At 50.9% G+C, this 18,161-nt stretch overlaps 5 protein-coding genes across 5 annotated transcripts; 3 read left to right on the forward strand and 2 right to left on the reverse strand.

Moving 5' to 3' along the window:
- Window positions 1-1,195: 1,195 nt before the first annotated feature.
- On the reverse strand, window positions 1,196-2,416 carry V8C40DRAFT_275224 (alkene reductase; the record flags this gene model as incomplete). Its single annotated transcript, XM_083220678.1, has 1 exon — window positions 1,196-2,416. One exon carries the CDS (start codon window positions 2,414-2,416, stop codon window positions 1,196-1,198), a length of 1,221 nt encoding a protein of 406 aa, XP_083072641.1.
- A 1,047-nt stretch (window positions 2,417-3,463) lies between these two features.
- On the forward strand, window positions 3,464-5,854 carry V8C40DRAFT_246938 (MFS transporter). Its single transcript, XM_083216213.1, has 2 exons — window positions 3,464-5,302; window positions 5,377-5,854. Exons 1-2 carry the CDS (start codon window positions 3,942-3,944, stop codon window positions 5,681-5,683), a joined length of 1,668 nt encoding a protein of 555 aa, XP_083072642.1. The 5' UTR covers window positions 3,464-3,941; the 3' UTR covers window positions 5,684-5,854.
- Window positions 5,855-6,290: 436 nt separating this feature from the next.
- On the forward strand, window positions 6,291-10,012 carry V8C40DRAFT_275226 (uncharacterized protein; the record flags this gene model as incomplete). The annotated part of the gene is made up of 7 exons (XM_083220679.1): window positions 6,291-7,216; window positions 7,300-7,396; window positions 7,446-7,717; window positions 7,777-8,102; window positions 8,163-8,238; window positions 8,278-8,314; window positions 8,927-10,012. The coding sequence occupies 7 exons, from the start codon at window positions 6,291-6,293 to the stop codon at window positions 10,010-10,012; spliced, it is 2,820 nt and encodes a 939-aa protein (XP_083072643.1).
- Window positions 10,013-10,146: 134 nt separating this feature from the next.
- On the reverse strand, window positions 10,147-14,199 carry V8C40DRAFT_246945 (L-aminoadipate-semialdehyde dehydrogenase). Its single transcript, XM_083216214.1, has 5 exons — window positions 13,459-14,199; window positions 13,312-13,407; window positions 12,752-13,259; window positions 11,131-12,699; window positions 10,147-11,074 (listed from the first exon to the last, which is right to left on the reverse strand). The coding sequence occupies exons 1-5, from the start codon at window positions 14,088-14,090 to the stop codon at window positions 10,328-10,330; spliced, it is 3,552 nt and encodes a 1,183-aa protein (XP_083072644.1). The 5' UTR covers window positions 14,091-14,199; the 3' UTR covers window positions 10,147-10,327.
- Window positions 14,200-16,084: 1,885 nt separating this feature from the next.
- On the forward strand, window positions 16,085-18,051 carry V8C40DRAFT_279807 (T6SS phospholipase effector Tle1-like catalytic domain-containing protein; the record flags this gene model as incomplete). Its single annotated transcript, XM_083221288.1, has 4 exons — window positions 16,085-16,354; window positions 16,410-16,795; window positions 16,883-17,103; window positions 17,177-18,051. The coding sequence occupies 4 exons, from the start codon at window positions 16,085-16,087 to the stop codon at window positions 17,887-17,889; spliced, it is 1,590 nt and encodes a 529-aa protein (XP_083072645.1). The 3' UTR covers window positions 17,890-18,051.
- Between the last annotated feature and the right edge of the window lie 110 nt (window positions 18,052-18,161).

The raw sequence follows: 18,161 nt of genomic DNA on the forward strand, positions 1-18,161 counted from the left end.
CGGAGTCTCAGCCTGGGGAAGCGAAACCTTGGGGAAAGGAGATGAATGACCGGGCCGGTCGAAGCTGACTGTAGTTGTAATTCCATCGTCACTCGTCGTCGGATCACGGAATCATGCAGTAATCAAGATTCGCTTTGATGCTGCCAAGTCTAGATCTCGTGGTGGCGTTTTTGCCACCGCCAAACAACGTGCGGTTCTCCTGGATGGCACGTGACTGCGCTTGGTGTTATCTTTCGTTCTAGACGTACGATGGAAATTCAGGCACCAAGGCTGCGAGACTCGTGTCAGCACCCGTATTCCAATCTCCTATCAGTTTGATGTTTATTTTAGCTGAGAATCCGTATCAGCGATTAGCCACCTCTAGAGCAACACTTTAATGCTAGTATTACTCGTGTGATTTTGACTATTGCGGAGCCTCATGCCAAAACTGGTTAAAGGGCATCCTATCAGTGGGCTGATCGCCTCTCTTTTGGTGAAATTGACAACGAAAATGAGACATATATCGCACTTGCCCATGCTGACCTTTGATATCCTTCGAGTAGCCTATTGGACGTGTTCCAAATAACTCCTGATTTGCGCCGATTATCGGTCCTGGAAGTGAATTTGTGTGTTGCGTCGCATCTTGTGCGATTGTTTGCTCGGACTGGCGGCATCTTCCGAACGGCTAGACAGAAAATCAGTTTAGCGCGCGACTACACACAACCGGCAATCAAGGTGGCCACTTGAGCTATCACTTGTGCTCCCCAAGCTGCCAGCTGAGTTGCCAAGTTCGGAATATCCTGGGTCCGTCAATGGCTAATCCAGCTTCCGGAGTGTCTCTACAAAGACCCTGAGCAAGAAGTAGGTGCTGGGCAATGGCCTGTTCGAAATGCCGGGCCTTTCTGGGAGTATCAAGCCCTACCTCGATAGCACCATTTTGGGGATTCTCGAAACGAGGCACAGCTCATTTTGCCATCTAATTCATGATATATTTGCGTTTTCTTATTTCCAAATTTCTTTCGCTTTGTATAGTTTTATGCGTGTTATATAAGCTTAGTGCTAGTATCTACCGAGTACTACCTATTGTGAGGTGGTGTCGTCGAGCTAACTCATCCTGGTGTTGGATCGTATAGCTCCAGATATGATCTACCTTAGCTGCATGACTTTGCGCCTTTACATCTACATGCAGACATGCTCCAATTGATGATTTGGTTCTCTAGTATGTCGAATAAAATTCCATCACTGATCGCAAAATGCCAAGGTTTGTCTCGCGTAGCCTCGCGTCTTGTTCTGCCTTCCACTCATCTGAAAAAGGGTAGGTGATATAACCGTCTGGATCTATCACTGAGTGCGACTTGGACCGGTCTGGCAGTGCTAGAGGTATTCCTTTCTTGATGCGATAGATGAGGTCTGGATTCGACATGAAGGGCGCGCCAATAGACACCGCAATGTCGGCCACCCCGATATATCTCTCGATAGCCTCGATGGCGCTTGTGGCATCGAAACCGTGGTTCAAAATGATTGGGCTTGTCATTCCCCACATACGGATGAGAATATCATTGCTGTCGCCGAATAAAGCTTCTGCAGAGTTTGTTTGCCTAGCTCTAAAAGCCTCTACCAAGTGTAGATATGCAAGCTTTAGGCCACGGAGCTGCTGGATAAGATAGATGAACTGTGGCATGGGATCGTGCATCCTCATTCCCTGCCAGGAACACCATGGCGACAAACGAATTGCGGAACGCTCAGGGCCAACGGCATCTACAACCGCGCGCATGACTTCGAGAGCAAACCGGGAGCGGTTCTCAACACTGCCGCCGTAACAATCTGTGCGCTGGTTCGATGTGTCTTGGATGAACTGGTCGATGAGGTAGCCATAACCGCCGTGAACTTCAACTCCATCAAACTCAGCGTCAAACACGGCGCGCCTTGCGGCCGTAGCAAAATCTTTTACTAGTGTGTTGATCTCTTCCGTGGTTAGCTCTGTAGGTGTCGGATGCCCTTTGCTACAAGGCATTGAGCTTGGAGCGGCAAACCGAACCGAGTCCCTAGGCAGACCAAACAACACTGCGTCTTCTTCTAGTACTCTGGGGTTTGCGACTCGGCCAAGAGCCCCAATCTGAAGGTAGATTCGTGACCCTTGAGCATGAACAGCGGCTGTGACGGCTTTCCATGCCGCAACTTGTTCATTCGTCCAGATTCCAGGAGAGTGCGGGTAACCAGACGCGCGAGCAGATATCATGGTCATTTCGGTTATGACAAGAGATCCTGGATAACTGGCGCGTTCAGCGAAATAAGTAGGCACCATAGGGACCAGAGGAACGTGTCGCCGGCTATTTCGAAGCCTTGCCATTGGTGCCATGACGATGCGACTGGAAATGGCTTCATTCCCAAGTTTTAGAGGGAGAAATAGAACTGTGTTTTCCGCTGGACAGTCCATCGTTGCTGTGGATTCCATGAAGATGACAGTCGGTAGTGTCGATAAGTAAGTCTATGAGATCGGAGAGCTCAAGTAGAGGAAATGTAATATGATGCACTATGATGTAGCTGACTGATAGACAACCGAAAGAGAGAGAGAGAGATATGAAGCATGAAAGCCCAGCACATACAACAAGAACCCGAGTATCGCACAGAGCTATGAGAGCAGCTCGGCACGGTGACTCGTTGTGAAAACCCGTCTAATCCCCATACTTATAACAGCGGGTATCAGTCTAGATTTCATATTGTGCGGGCTTCGTTCAAGCACAATACTAGAGGCGATTGGTTGGAATAGCTTGCGGACGTTCAACTTGTTTGAGCCAAGGCTGACGCATCTTCACACCGTCTCATTGCCTTTCGCTGAGCTACCAAGTTGATGTGGAGGCGGAAAGCAGACCCCCGGAATCATCTGCCCAAGAGCTTTTCCGAGGAGCTTTTGGAACTTTGGTTGGTTCTTTCAAAGATCAGCTAAGCTCTGGGTGGGTTGGATTGCAGGGCGTGCCGTTGACACGAGGGAGCATCTTACATGATAGTCTCAGGGGGGCTGTGGCTTTCGAGGTGGCGGGCCGTTAGTATGTCATTCTTGGTACGTGGGACGTACGAGTATGTAAACAGCAGGGGGAGCAAGTGGCGAGGATATCGTGAGACTTCATCGATGTTTATGACCATATCCCGGCCAAAGTTGTGGCGTCGAGAAGTCGGAGCCCTGGCTGCCATGCTGCAGCTGGCATATGTGAGCATATATCTACATGTAGGTTGATTCTCACATTCATTCGGACTTGACGGCATCGTGTTGGAGCGATTGATAATCCTGAGAAATCACAAACAACCAACTTAGAAACCGATGTCGTTTTCTTTCTAGAGGCCCGTCGATGAGGTGCATAGCTTCAACATGAATGTCCGCCTGCGGATGCCGCATCCCGCAGTCAGAGTCCGCAGCCCCGCGCGTTCATCTGCCATGCAATGCAACCCGGATAGACGGCCGGAACTGCCACATTTGGCGGCAAGAGCATGAGTCGTGCGGGCGGCTGGCTACGTGCATTTATTTTATCAATCAACTGGATATGTTTGCTTCAATGATGCAGTTTGACCTGAATAGAGCAGCGCCCAGCCGTTTATTGGTCGATGCGGGATCGCGGACCAGCGAGAACCCCGGCTTAGCCAAAATCACTTCATCGTCTTTAGCCGTCTTCAAAACTCTACTCTGGCACTGAAACAGTGACAGGGCCTTGCCGTGTCAAATTTTACCCCGGAAACCCTGTCAAATTTATCCCAACTTGCCGCCGAACGATTCAGCATTGGCCAAATCTCGGCCTGACGGGTGCGATCTGCTCCACTCGGACGGGTCTTTACCAATTTCTTATATACCACCGAGGTGTGATGAACAGGTTCCCATATAAGAACAAGGGGGCTCGCTAATTAGCCACCATGTCTTGCGACAGGAGCCTTGCCGTCAATCCGCCTGCGCAGCCGCGCAGTTCAAGATTATGGCGCCTCTACGGATACACAGGCACAGAGACAACGACATTCCCCTCGAGAGCCCGCCAATAACGCCTCGTTCCGACACTGAGAAGGAAGACGGCCGACCAGATGAGGTCGAAGACGATGACGATGGCAGCGACGAAAATGCGCTGCGGCCCCCGCGCCCGGTCTCTCTCGCGATATCGACGCATTCCATGGCCAAGAGGCCCGAGTCGCTGCTCCACGAGTCCTGTTTCCTCTTTGTCGTCTCCATGGCCCAGTTTCTAGGACAGACTGGCCTTGCTCTGTCCATCATTACCGCCCACATCATTGGCCGGAGCTGGGAGCATGTAAGCGATGGCCAGTTGAGCTGGTTCGCAGCTTCATTCTCTCTTACCAACAGCACGTTTATTCTCGTCGCCGGCAGGCTCGGTGACTTGTATGGCCACAGACGGCTCTTCATCGCCGGCTTCTTCTGGTATGGCTTGTGGTCTCTGCTGGCTGGCTTCAGCGTGTACTCGACATCGACGACATTCTTCATCTGCTGCCGTGCGTTTCAGGGCATTGGAGCCGGATTGGTGCTGCCGAATGCGGTGGCTATCTTGGGGAGGACGTATCCTCCTGGGCGACGGAAAGAATTGGTGTTTAGTCTATTTGGAGCCACTGCTCCAGCTGGATTCAACGTCGCGGGCGTCTTCATCGCACTGTTGGCACAGCGGGTATGGTGGCCTTGGTCTTACTGGATCATGGCCATCTTCTGCTTTAGCCTTGCTGTTGCGGGGATCTTTGTGATTCCCAGAGCGCTGGATCCGCCTCCGAGAACAGAGTCTTCGATTAAACAGGGAAATCGATTCGACTTTATTGAGCGAATTGACATTCCTGGCGCTCTCTTTGGCATCACCGGTCTTGCTCTCATCAACTTCGCCTGGAACCAGGCACCGATTGCCGGGTGGTCAAACCCATATGTTTATGTTCTTCTTATTGTTGGATTTCTCTCTCTAGCTGGGTTTGGAATTGTTGAAAGCAGGGCAAAGTTCCCTTTGATCCCAACCTCTGTTTTTACGGGGGATCTTGGCTGGACTCTAAGCTGCATCGCGGCAGGCTGGGCCAGCTTTGGCATTGGTCTTTACTACTACTACCAGTTTATGGAAGTTATCAAGGGCGACGAACCGCTCCTTGCGGTAGGTAAATGGGCTCCGGCGCCAATTATGGGCGTAATCGCAGGCCTCACAACCGCATACCTCCTCAGCCGCGTTTCACCAAGCGTCATCATGTTTATGGCAATGTGTGGGTTCCTTATTGCAGCCACGCTTCTGGCCACAGCTCCGGTCGATCAGACTTATTGGGCACAAGCGTTTGTGATGGTCTTGATCTACCCTTTTGGCATGTATGTGGACGGGCGAGCCATCTGTCCTATCCGTTAAAGGTGATGCAAAATGAAAGGACTAACCTGATTGTTAGGGACATGTCGTTTCCTGCGGGAACTATTCTTCTAAGCAATGCCATGCCGCGCGAGCACCAGGGCCTTGCAGCATCTCTCATTGCTACAACAATCAACTATTCCATTTCCCTAAGTTTGGGATTTGCGGGGACTATTGAGACCCAACTGAATCATCATGGAAGCGATTTGCTTAGAGGATATCGATCGGCGTTATATTTCAGCGTAGGTTTAGCAGGATTCGGAATGATCCTGACGATGCTTTTTATGTTTGTGTCGTGGAGACGGAGCCGAAAACCGGCCAGGTCAAGTACTCCAGCGCCTGTTTAGCTGCATCATGATGTCAACTCAATATTTATGTCTCTTTATTCTGCAATGATACATACATGTACCTAGTAAGACACCTATATCAGGTAGGTCCAGGAAATATGTTTGATCACGATGCTGTCTCCAATGACGCTAGAGAAATGAATAAGATTGTGCCTAACGCCATGGCTACCGACCTGAGAAAGGAATTAAGGTTAATTATGTGAATGAAGTAAAGCGGATGAGCAGCAGCCATCTTCATTGATTAGCGAATTTCGCTTGTGGTTTCTCCAAAGAACGGCGTCTCGATAGCGCTGACATGGCGGTTTAATGCCAAGCTTCACATAGAAAGCAATGATTACATACTGCCGGTGCGGAACTTCCGCAGTTCCGCAGCTCCGCATACCCGATGCTTCGTCCTGCTGCATCACTTGCAGAACTTGATCGGCCCAAACTATCATTCAAGGAAAGCGATTCGAGTCGGCTATCAATCCGAGTTGCGGTATTTACCAATTTGGCCGCTTACACGGAATCTCGCAGCCGAGGCGCATATGTTGTATCCCGGGCGGATATTCCGCAGACCAGCTCCGCAACATACATGTATTGATCAGCTACTACCCACGTACAGAACATGACGTCCTCATCGGGAGAGGAAGCGCCGGCCAACTATGCTCGGTTTGCCTGCGATCCTTGTAGGAAAGGAAAACGGAGATGCGATCGAACCCTTCCTCGTTGTGCCCTGTGTGCTAGGAAAGGTGCCCAATGCGTCTATCTATCGCGGCGAAGGTCTCGTCAGATACGGTCTGAGGGCCGCTCGGCCACGCCAAACACTTTGTCAAGCTCCAGTGCGAATGTATCACGCCTGGATAGCCGATATGATCACCGGATACCTCCGTCTACTTCTACTGTGACGCCCGTAACACCTGTGACACCTGTGACACCTACAACCTCCAATGAAACCGCCACCGCAACTGCGATTTACTTCATCGCTCCGCAAATCTTTCGACAGGCACAACTTGAGCTGCCCCGTATCCATCCCTCTATACCGGCAGATATATCGCCATTCGAAAATGATCCTTCACGCATCCGCAACATTGCGTATACCTTCTTTGACTCGATCCACTGGTGGATGCCGCTCATTTCCAAAAAGGGATTTTTTGCACATCTGCTGAACCCCCTGGCGCAGCGACGAAGCGAACTGAGTCTTCTCATCATATGTATGCAGCTGTACTGCGCACGCGATCTTAACCCAGGGACGGGAGCACTTGATGTTACTGCTCTGTACCATAATGCCAAGAGACTGCATTTCGAGATGGAGGCGGCAGGAGTTTTGTCGCTGCGGGTTCTTCAAGCTGGCATCTTGATTGCGCTCTATGAATTCGGGCAGGCCATCTATCCGGCTGCGTATCTGACGGTTGGAGCTTGTGCACGCTATGGTACGGCAATTGGGGTGAACAACCTGAGAGAGGAATCACCAAATGAATACAGCAGTCCACGCTCAATGTCCGAAGTTGACGAGCGGAGACGGGCGTGGTGGACCATCTTATTTTTGGATCGGTGAGTCTAAGTGAGGCATGAAGAGGATCTGCTGTCTGGGGCTGGAGTACCTTTTTCGCAGATTGTCATTAACAAATGGATAGGTTTATGAACATTAGCAATCCTAATAGACCCCTCGCGACAAAGAATCCAACCTTTGACGATTTGCTCCCGGTTGATGATAAGTTGTGGGATGATGGCGTAAGAGTTGTCGCTTCCAGTTTCATCATTAAACTGACAGTATCACTAGACTGCAAAGCCAAGCGATGCTTTCAGCATCTCTCAGGGCTTTTCACTAAAGATGGGCATGTTTTCTAGGCTTGGACAGGCCACTTATATGCTCAGTCAAGCTCTCGATCTTGTTTGTCCGGATAATCACCAAGACCCATTGGAAAGGGATCAGCAGATAGCACAACTGAGACGAGCTGTTCATGCGTTGATTACAGTCTCAAATGCTGAAGCTAGTGTGAGAGAACTGAGGACATGTGCTGGATTCTGTCCCCAATTATCGATTTGCTCCAGGTAAGAGGGTCCGGAATTGAGAGTTGCGTGATGCAGTGCAAAACATTGACCAATTATAGCACAATATTTCTGCTTCAGGAATACCAATGGCGGGCGAAGAGCAATAATATGGACCTCATACCTAATTACATCTCTGCGAGAGACACTTCGGAGGAGACGCTGTCTACCTTGGACCATCTAGCAACCACCGCCCAAGGATTTAGAGACCAGATGGTAGATACCACTTCAATTCTGGTTGCCACACCATTTCTAGCGCATGTCGCATATCAGGCGGCATTGTTCCTCATCAGATTAAGTCGAGGCGAGCCCGACGATATCACAACTCGGAGGATGTCACTGTTCAAGGAGCTGCTGCAAGATATTGTTCCTCGCTGGAAAATGGCCAGTATGTTTATTGCTAAGGTGGAATCGCGTTTTCTTGTTTCATTGGACTAACTGATAGTAGGGGTCTATTTGGACATTTTGGATGCTCAAGAAATCACAACGGCTTCTGAGGCAGCGTGCGGCCCCCGACCGTTTAGGTACAGCCAGGACCCGGACCAATGATTAGATTCTATTAGTATATTACACAAGCATGAAGAATCAAGGAGATTGTTAGTAAGAGAAGATTCGATATTTTATTTTCCACTTTGATTTGAAGGTCCTGATGACAAGATATCAGACGATGGGAATACTATCTTACTAGCATGTGGACATTTCAAAGTATTGCACTGCACACAAAAACAGACTAATCATATAGCTATGATTTACAACATTTTAACGTTGAATTTCTACTACTATCATGAAGCCTTCCTAGTTGTTGAAAATGAAGATATATAGTAGATTTGTTAGTGATGACCGGCTGTGCTCGGCCCAAGAGCCGGAATTCCCCCACCAGGCACAAAGCACTCCACGTTCCCCACCATCGGATCACAGCTGCATCTTTTCGGCCTCGAGTGGTTCGTTCTTCCGAATTTCCCACCTTTTGCTGCGTAATCAAACCGCCCATAGATCTTTTCCTCTCTCTCCGGTTGCGCGCTGAAGCTTCCACCGAGCTGCCGCTCTCAATTCATCAAGCGCTCGTGCTATCGATTTTCCTCTAATCGCAGAGAGGAACAGCCCTAGACAGTATCGGCCCTCTCGATGGCCTCGGCGCCAATCATGCGAAGCCTCTCGAGGCGCCCTTTGCTGCACGACTTTTCGCCGAATCTCGTCTGCCGCAATTGCAAGCTCCAGCGTCGCCAATTTGCGTCTGCTCGGCCTCCAGCTGCGGGTTTGGCTGCTCTGTCCTCGAGGCAGCTGCTCTCCGTGACGGGTCCCGACGCGGCCAAGTTTCTACAGGGAATAATCACCGCCAACGTCGTCTCTAGCAAGGGCGAGCCTCGGACCGATGCCTTTTACACGGGGTTCCTGAATGCGACAGGAAGGGTGCTGCACGATGTCTTTATATACCCAGTTCGGGGTGACCCGGCGCAAGAGGGGGATGGCTTCTTGATCGAGGTGGATGCGGCGCAAATCAATGCGCTGTCAAAGTATATCAAGCGGTACAAGCTCAGGGCTAAAGTTGCTTTCCGAGCAATAGATTCGGGAGAAATATCTGTGTGGCATGCGTGGAACGACACTCCAGGCTCGCAGCTCAACATCGCCCCGAACGAATCTAGAATTGTCTACGAAGACCCTCGAGCGCCTGGTTTGGGATACAGAATCATCCAGCTTGCGGGCCAAAAGGCGCCAGAGGTGGACATTGACCAGACGACCGAAGATGCATACACGATTCGTCGATATCTACACGGCGTCGCAGAGGGCCAGGACGAGATCTTGCGCGAACAGGCTCTACCTCTCGAGAGTAACATGGAGTTCATGAACGGCGTCGACTTCCACAAGGGCTGCTACGTAGGCCAGGAGCTAACCATCCGCACCAAGCACCGCGGCGTGGTCCGCAAGCGCATCCTGCCCTGCGTCATCTACGACAAGGCCAAGGCGGCGCCCCCGAGCCTCGTCTACGAGCCCGAGAGCGGCTCCCCCGAGACGCTGACGGCGGACATGATTCCCGCTGAGACCAGCATCGGGCGGTCCGGCAAGCGAGGCCGCAGCGCCGGCAAGTGGCTTCGCGGGGTGGGCAACATTGGGCTGGGGCTGTGCCGTCTGGAGATTATGACGGACGTGGTGCTGCCGGGGGAGCAGGCGGCCGCGACGTTTAAAGATGGCGACGAGTTTGAGCTGGAATGGGGAGAGGAGGATAATAAGAGCGGCGTCAAGGTCAAGGCCTTTGTCCCGGACTGGCTAAGACGGAGGCTGGATGAACAGCACCAGTAATGAGCATAGATTTGGTGTGTGTATTACGACTACTATGAGGCAGCATGTTTCATGTGTGTACGAATCATGTACGATATTTGGACGGAAGAAAAAGTCAAATAGTGTTTCATAAAGAATTTGACCTTGATCATAGGGGCGTCTGAAGACTTCCTATATCGCTTACAACAAACAGTATAGACACAAATGTGGTGCTTTACTTGTAAGTTCAAAGGGTCTCTTATGTTCACAATTTTACTTTTTTCCTATGTTCTCTGATCTATCGACACATGTTTTTCACTATCCAGATTTTTCAACTTTTGTTCCCATTCCCTCTCCTTATGCTGTACCACCACGGCCTCCAACACCCCATTTCGCCTGCGCCTCGACAACACCAGCCTTGATAGGCGGCAGCTCCCTACCCCGTCCAGTTGGCCATGCCAGGAAGTTGGTTTCGGCGAGGTACCTCAAGAAGCGACCAACAGCTTCCCTGCTAATGCCCTCTCCAGCACTCTCATCGACGCCTGTCCACCGGTCTGCATCGGCCTTGAGGACAGCAACAGCATTGCGATCATCCAATTCCGGCGCGCGAGTGTTTGTGGGGAGATTGTTCGTCGCCATGTGGAAAAGAGGCATCAGGGCGCTCTGTTCCGCGTCCTTCTGAAGAGGACCTTCCGAGACAAAGGTTTCGAGCTGGGCCTTCCAGTGATCGTAATCTACCTCGGGGACATCGTAGCCGTAGTAGCTCAGGATGGAGAGATACTCGTTCATGCGCAGGCGAGGATGGGCAGTGACGTGGATGACGTGGACACCGACATCGTTGCTGCCACTGTTTGCGGGTTCGGCCGGGACGGGGTTCAAGCTGGCTGCGACGACGACGACTGAGACGTGATTTACTGGTACGGCATTGACGCTGTTCACTATGTGAGGACGGCTAGACAACTGGATACAGCCCTTGAGCATGCGGATGAGGAAGTCGTCATTGTTGACGACACCTGTGGTAGCGTCTCCAAGGATGTAGCCAGGTCGGACGACAGATCCGAGGAGGCCACGTCTGCCAGCCTCGCGGACGAGTTGTTCAGATACCTGTGGTCCGTCAGAATGAATGTTAATGCAAAATTGGGTCCGCAGAGGTTACTTACCCATTTGGTCTGGCCGTATCCAGTGCCGAGACCCGTAGAACTACCTTTGAGATCATCTGCTTCCATGACAGCTCCTTGTCCAGACTTGGTCTGCTCATGTGACAAGTCAATATAGTGATCCGTGTCTAGAACGCTTGTCGAGCTAACGAATGAGAAAAGCTTAGGCTTGCCCTGGTTACAGAGCCGCAGGGCATCGATTGTTGATAGAACATTGCTACGCTCCAGATGCTTATACTGCTTCACCCAGTGGACGAGGGCGCCGTTATGGATAACGACATCGACAGTGTCGCCAAGAGTCTTCCATGTGTCGTCATCAACTCCAAGACGCGGCTGTGCCAGGTCACCAATGACTGCACTGAGCCTGGTGGCCCAAGAGTCCTGCCATACTCCGTATCCGCGGAGTGACTTCTGGAGCCGCTCGAGGGCGGCTGGGACGCCTTTCGTTCCACGGACATGGGCGATCACGTGTACATTCTCACGCTCGAGCAAGTCCTTGACGATGAAGGAGCCCAGGAAGCCCGTGGCACCAGTCACAAAGACGGTCGTCTTACTTGCCGGTGAGAGTGCCGCAGGGTCCGCCGTCTGATATTTGGCGTCGAGGCTACCGAGAAGCTTTTCGAGTGACTGGGCATATGCGGCCTCGACATCCTCCGTCACTTCCGAGTCGCCCTTGCCCTCACGCAGGCGGTCAATCTGGGTGCTAAGAGCCCTGAGAGATGAGTTTGAGTACAGTGTGCTGATGGACACATTGGCCCCCAGGTTCTTGCGGAGAGTGAGAAGAAGCTGCTGGGCAAGCAGACTGTGCCCGCCACTTTCAAAGAAATCAGACTCGGGATGCAGAGTCTTGGCGTTCAGACCATTGACCAGGGTTGCCCACAGCTCTGCCAGTTCCTTTTCGGTGCTGCTGAGCGTTTCCCATCTCTTCAGATCCTCCTCTGAAGCCTCTTCCGAGATCAGAGCCGCATCTGGGAACGGCAAGTTTGGGCTGTCAACTTTGCCGTTGGGGTTCAGAGGCATCTTCTTCAGGAAGATGAAATAAGTCGGGATAGCGTGAACTGGCAATCGAGACTTGAGATGATCCCGGACCTCCGGTTGCATTGGCCGGTAGCGCTTGGAATACACGGTGACGGGCCCGATCTCGGTACCTTGATCCTCAGTGTCTTCCAAGCCGCGTTCTGCTAGCCACTTGAGCCACTCTTGGTCTTCAGGGACAATGTAGCTGACCAGTGTTGGCTCTTCGTTCCGGTCTCTTCGAAGCAGTGTCTTGCACTCGCGGACTAACTGGTGTCCTCTCAGGTTGCTATCAATCTCATTGAGCTCAATGCGGAAGCCACGAACTTTGACTTGATCATCAGCTCTACCTGTAATTGCGGTATTACCAGAATCGTCCAAAAAGTGCCCCAAGTCACCGGTTCTGTAGAGTCTGTCTCGTGGGCCTTTGTAATACTTTCTCCAGGGCTCGTTGGCGTGGTCGGCAACTTTGTTGTCAGCCTCCACCCACTTCTGGTTGTCGACGAACCAGTTGTCGAGGAACTTTTCCTTGGTTTTCTCCGGGTCGTTCAGATATCCGTAAAGTAGATTGTTAGCAGGACTTTTTCAAAAAAGAAAGAGGAAAACTTATCTCAGCTAAGCCTGCTGCTCTCAACAAAACCTCACCAACCTCACCGACGCCGCAAAGCTTGGTAATATCATCCCGCTTGACTATGAGGAGTTGGACGTTCTCGATACCCTTTCCAGCAGGAACAATATCACCAAATTTATCTAAAGCATTCGGATCTTCGGCGTGGCTCTTGATATGGTAGTATGATACGCTGCGGCTCGTCTCAGTGGTACCATACGCGGCGCAGATGTCCGCGTTGGGCGCCAGCTTGCGCAGTGAAGCGCAATCCTTCTTGGTCAGAATATCACCAACGTAAAGAACCCATTTCAATGAAGGAAACTCTGCCTTGGCACCGCCGCACAAGATTTGACCCATGGCGGGCGTCAAATGGACCGCGTTGGGCTTGTGATCGCGGAACCACTCAGCCAACTTTTCGTGGGCGATGTTCTCGCGAGCAGGGATAATGAGCTCTCCACCCATGAAAATTGGACTGAAAATGTCTCTCTGGATAGGATCATGGCTTATACCACTGGTATTGGTTAGCAGAGCTTGTGACGGGCATCATCTTCGGTGGGGTTTACCTTAGACAGGCAAACTTCGTCTCCGAAGTCCAATTGAAAGTCTTGGCCATCCATGGAAAGTACTTGGCTAAGCTGTAATGCCTGCCCAACACGCCCCTGAAAATAGTTAGCTAATGTCTAAACTTGGAGAGTTGTCGGATCTCGTACTTGGGTGTGGATGTCGTGCCACTGGTGAAGCTGAGGATACTTGTTGAGTCCGGTCCCACCAGAACATCCGGAGGCGCTGATGCTTTGTTTTCAGTGTCGGTAAATACTTCTTTCCCGTCGACCTCGCCTCCGGTAAGGTGGCCGTCATCGCTCATTCGTAGCTCGGGGACTCGTATCTTGAGAGACAGTTCCTCGTCAATGTACTTCTGGACACGCGGCGCAAAAGTACCATTCTCGTCCCTGGCTCTGCCAATTGTGATCAGGACCTTTGGTTGTGAGACTTCGAGGTAGATCTGTTGTCTTGCCGGGGGATACGCAGGGTCTAGGACGGTAATGGTGGCACCGGCAGCAAGGGTTCCCATGAAGGCGATGATGAGTTCGACGGAACGGTAGGCAAAGATCATGACAACATCGCCATTGGTGATTCCAGCTTCATGGAGCTGGTTGGCCAAGATGTTGGACGCCTCATAGATCTGCTTGTAGGTATATCTTCTCTCGGGCGTGGTGGAAGAAGCCGTTTCCGTGACGCACGGCGCATCGGGATGCTTCAAAGCATTCTTGTGGAATATCTCGTGGATGGCGCCAATGTAGCCTGACCAATCGAGGTCGGCGGTAGGATCAGGTAGCCCCATGGCGGCAGCAATATAGCAAGATCTATACTGAATGGGAAGACACCTCGTATCGAATGTGTCTCTGGAGTATATATAAGTTCAAGCTATTATTCTGAAGGAGTCATCCCTGTTGAGGAGGGTTAAAAGAATTCTGCCGCACTCCGATCTTCGGGAGGGGCACTGTATCCTATAATAGTAGGCGGTCGCTAGCAGCCACTACCGTATTGGCTGCATAGCTGAAAAAGGTGGGCCTGAGCCGGATGGCGGGGAACAGCTGTAGCATTACGGACTCCGTAGCAGTAGCAGATGACGTGCAGCTACTCAGTACCGGTTCCGTTGCTACGTATGAGGTATACTTGACAAATCTGGTTTTAACAAGTGTTGCAACGACTAATTCATTTCTTCTTATAATTCCCATAGAATGTCTTTTCCGTAAAATAAGTAATTAGATCGCGCAAGATTAAGACGGTGGCCGAATGTACAAAGGGCGTGACACTGATCCGCAAATCGACCGTGGATGCCGGGAAATGTTTTTATCAGATTGTGCAAAGATTGCGACCTAATGCGCCTACATCAAAACCCTCCATATCATAGAAATAAAAGATTTTCTCTACGGTAAACACATGATCCTTTATATAGCCCATTGCATGGTGTATCGAGCATAGGTGCGCTGTGTAATATTCGACACTCGACCGGTTCTTTTCGGCGGTAGTTGTGGGGTTCCCTATCGACATATTACACTGGCGCGGATTCTGCAAACTGAGTCCATACTCACTCGCTATATCCAACCTCCCGAGCTGTTTTACCAGAAAATTTCTAGGCGAGAAGTAAAACTAGCATCTGCTTGCATTGGGAACTACACAGAAACTTTTCCTTGCGTCTGCGAAAGCAACAGCGGCGGCACAGAACTTGAACGCTGGGCCTTGTTCCTGGATCTGCCAGTAGAGGTACTTCGGATTTACAGTGAAAGCACAGTACAAGCGATATGTGGCGCCCATATGAATTCATCCCCTGTTCAACATAAATGCTACTAGCCAAGCAAGTGAGGATGACTGCCACTTACATGCACCTCTATAGCTTGAACTATCATTGGTTTGCTGATTGAAACGTGGTGGCAGCGAATAATCCTTCTGCAGTACTTGCAGGACACCAAATCGATTTACTGGCTAGAAAGCTGCGCCTTAATCTCATTTCCCAGTAACCGCACTAGCTCAGAATGCACATAAGCACTTTCTTAACACCTCAATCATAACTCGTTCAACCCGGTCTAGAACCACCTCAAAAGGCTGGGCTTAAGTCTATTGTTCTGGGCACTGCAAGGGTCGCTTTACGCGAGAGACGAGGCCTGGACTGAAACTTGCTAATAATGAGCCATTCTGCACCACCGTGGTTGGGTCGTCAAACAGCCGTCAGCATCGCCTGAATGACGCAGGATTTGCTTCCCTACAGATGCAACGGTAGGGCTGAGAGACGGCGCTCCACAACGGCTCGGAGCTGAGAAGCGCTTGTTGAGTTGAGTTGCTGGTGATCACCTGAGTGGTTGACGGCAAAAGAGCCTTAGATTCTTGGCCTTGGCCCCCTCAACCTTTTTAGGCTTTGGCTCTTTTTTGGTCATGGGTATTGGACATGCTAAAATGCGTAGCGTAAGGAGAAGCTTGAAGCAAGGGACGATGGGCTATGGCTGGGGCTGACCACCTAGTCTCATGGGATGCACACCATCACGAAGAGCTTATTGTGAGGCCGGCTTTGTAGCTGTGGTCATGCCCCTTCCGCCACCAATAGTCAGTCATTGTTTTGGTAAAAAGTGTTCACTCTGGAGAGGGTAACGGTAACCGACGATCTGGGCGTTGCGGGGAGGCCGCCTCACATGAGGACTGGTGTGTGTCTTCTGCCTGATTTATATATATATAGGTATTGTGTAAGTGGTGTCCTTTGTCAGGTTGTGCTTCTCATTACTCACAACAATCAATTACCCAAGCAGTCTCATACGTAAAAGATTTGCGAAAATCGTCCAGATGGGTTCTCAGCCTCCTGTCCACAAGCGACTCATCGTCTGTTGCGATGGGACGTGGATGAATAGCGACAACGGCTACGTAGAGCCGACTCTGGAGCACCCCCAGGGAACACTTCAAGTACCTTCGAATGTGACGCGAATTAGCCGATGCTTCAAGCGGCGGTGCAACGATGGCACCCTGCAAGTCATGTCATATGAATCCGGAGTGGGAACTGGTAGTAATGCCATTGACACCCTCACCGGCGGCGCATTCGGCCTGGGTCTCTCAGAAGTGAGAAGAATCGCACTCTCTCTGGAAAGCAAATTGAGCTGACTTGGAAATGTAGCGAGTCCGCGATGCGTACTCATACCTATCCTCCAATCATATGGACGGCGATGAAATATTCCTCGTCGGATTTTCTCGAGGGGCCTTCACAGCTCGATCGGTCGCGGGAATGATTGGCAACCTAGGCCTTCTCACCAGAGAGGGCTTGGAGTACTTCTATCCCATCTTCAAGGACATGGAGAACTGGAACAACGATAATTATGACGACGAGTTCCCAGGGCAGCCGTTTCCCAACAAACCCAAAGGACCAAACGCAGCCGCCGTATACCGAAAGAGGCTCGAGGAGCTGGGGTATACACGCGTGTACCAGGAGAATGGCGAGTTGATCAAAATCAAGGCCGTCTGCGTTTGGGACACTGTTGGTAGCCTGGGCATCCCCAAGGTCTCGTGGCTGGACAAGATAGGCATTCATCCCTCAAACGACGAATAAGTCTCCCTTCTATTTGCGGCATCGCAGGAACCTAACCTCCACAGCACATATAAATGGCATGATACATCGCTGTCGGACCGCATAGAACATGCCTTTCAGGCACTTGCTCTAGATGAAACCCGCGCTCCATTTTCTCCAGCTGTCTGGGAACGTCTTCCAGAGAATAGGTTGACGACCGATCTTAGGCAGGTCTGGTTCCCAGGAAACCATGGAAACTGTGGTGGTGGTTGGCCCGACCAAGAAGCCTCTGACTCTTCACTTGCTTGTAAGTATTATTCATCAGGAGAAAAATTGTTGGTAAAAGAATTGAGCCAGGAACTGATAATTGGGCACACCAGGGATGATGGACCAGATGGCATCTGTCGGAGTCGAGTTCGATTTGTCATGTCTCGAGAGGGTCGCACAAAAGACCATCGGCTACTACAAAAGCCTGCAAACTACAAAGAAGAAGGGCCCAAAATGGGCTGTTGACCCCATCTATTCAAGCAACCAGCCTGTGCGGCCGTGGGCACTCGGGTCCATCAACAAGGCTGGCAGCTTCATATACAAGCTCTCGGGATTCGAAGACAGGACGCCTGGTTTATATAAGCGAACCGATCCGAAGACAGAACGTGACACCAACATCTTCTTGCAAGACACCAATGAACGTATTCACAGCTCTGCCAGAGTACGCCTTGCTTGCAAAGGGCTTGGATTGGACGACAAGGGAATCTGGAGCTGTCCCTCACTATCCAGCTGGCAGTTGAAGCATACAGATGCAACATTTGAAGATTCAATCCCTCATCATCCTAGTTGGTGGCAAGGCCCGCTCGATGAATCTGGAGTGGATAAACAACAGACTGGAAGATGGATTTGGGAGTTCGCGGGGCCAAAGGGTTCTGCGCCTACGGACCCTAAGCAGAGGATCATGGTGGAGGAGCCATTGGGGCCTTATGAGAGATATCTGCTTCAACTCTCAGAGGGAACGCCAAACGTCTATCTATTTGCCGAGACTCAGGATATTGACTGGCAGGGGAAGAAGATTCCCGCCTTGAGAAGTGGCAAGGAGTAAGGCGGTCGAGGAGCTATCGCTTGAAGATTGATCATTTAATGGCAGAGTAGTGATGTTCACAGACAATTTAGCGTGTTTCATGAGTTAGGGCATTAGGATATAATACGGCATTGGAATTTGGAAAGACGGCATTTTATAGAGGTGAATGAAGATATAAATGGGATTTGCACTGTCTTGAGTACCTGATGCTTTGTTCATTGTGGCAAGTTTGGAGGCTTCTGGGAGTCACGTGATAGCGTATCAAGCTAAGGCGCGAAGGCGCGACTGCATTC

This window comes from Trichoderma camerunense, assembly GCF_050948025.1.
Source record: "Trichoderma camerunense strain CBS 138272 chromosome Unknown V8C40scaffold_10, whole genome shotgun sequence".
NCBI lineage: Eukaryota > Fungi > Ascomycota > Sordariomycetes > Hypocreales > Hypocreaceae > Trichoderma > Trichoderma camerunense.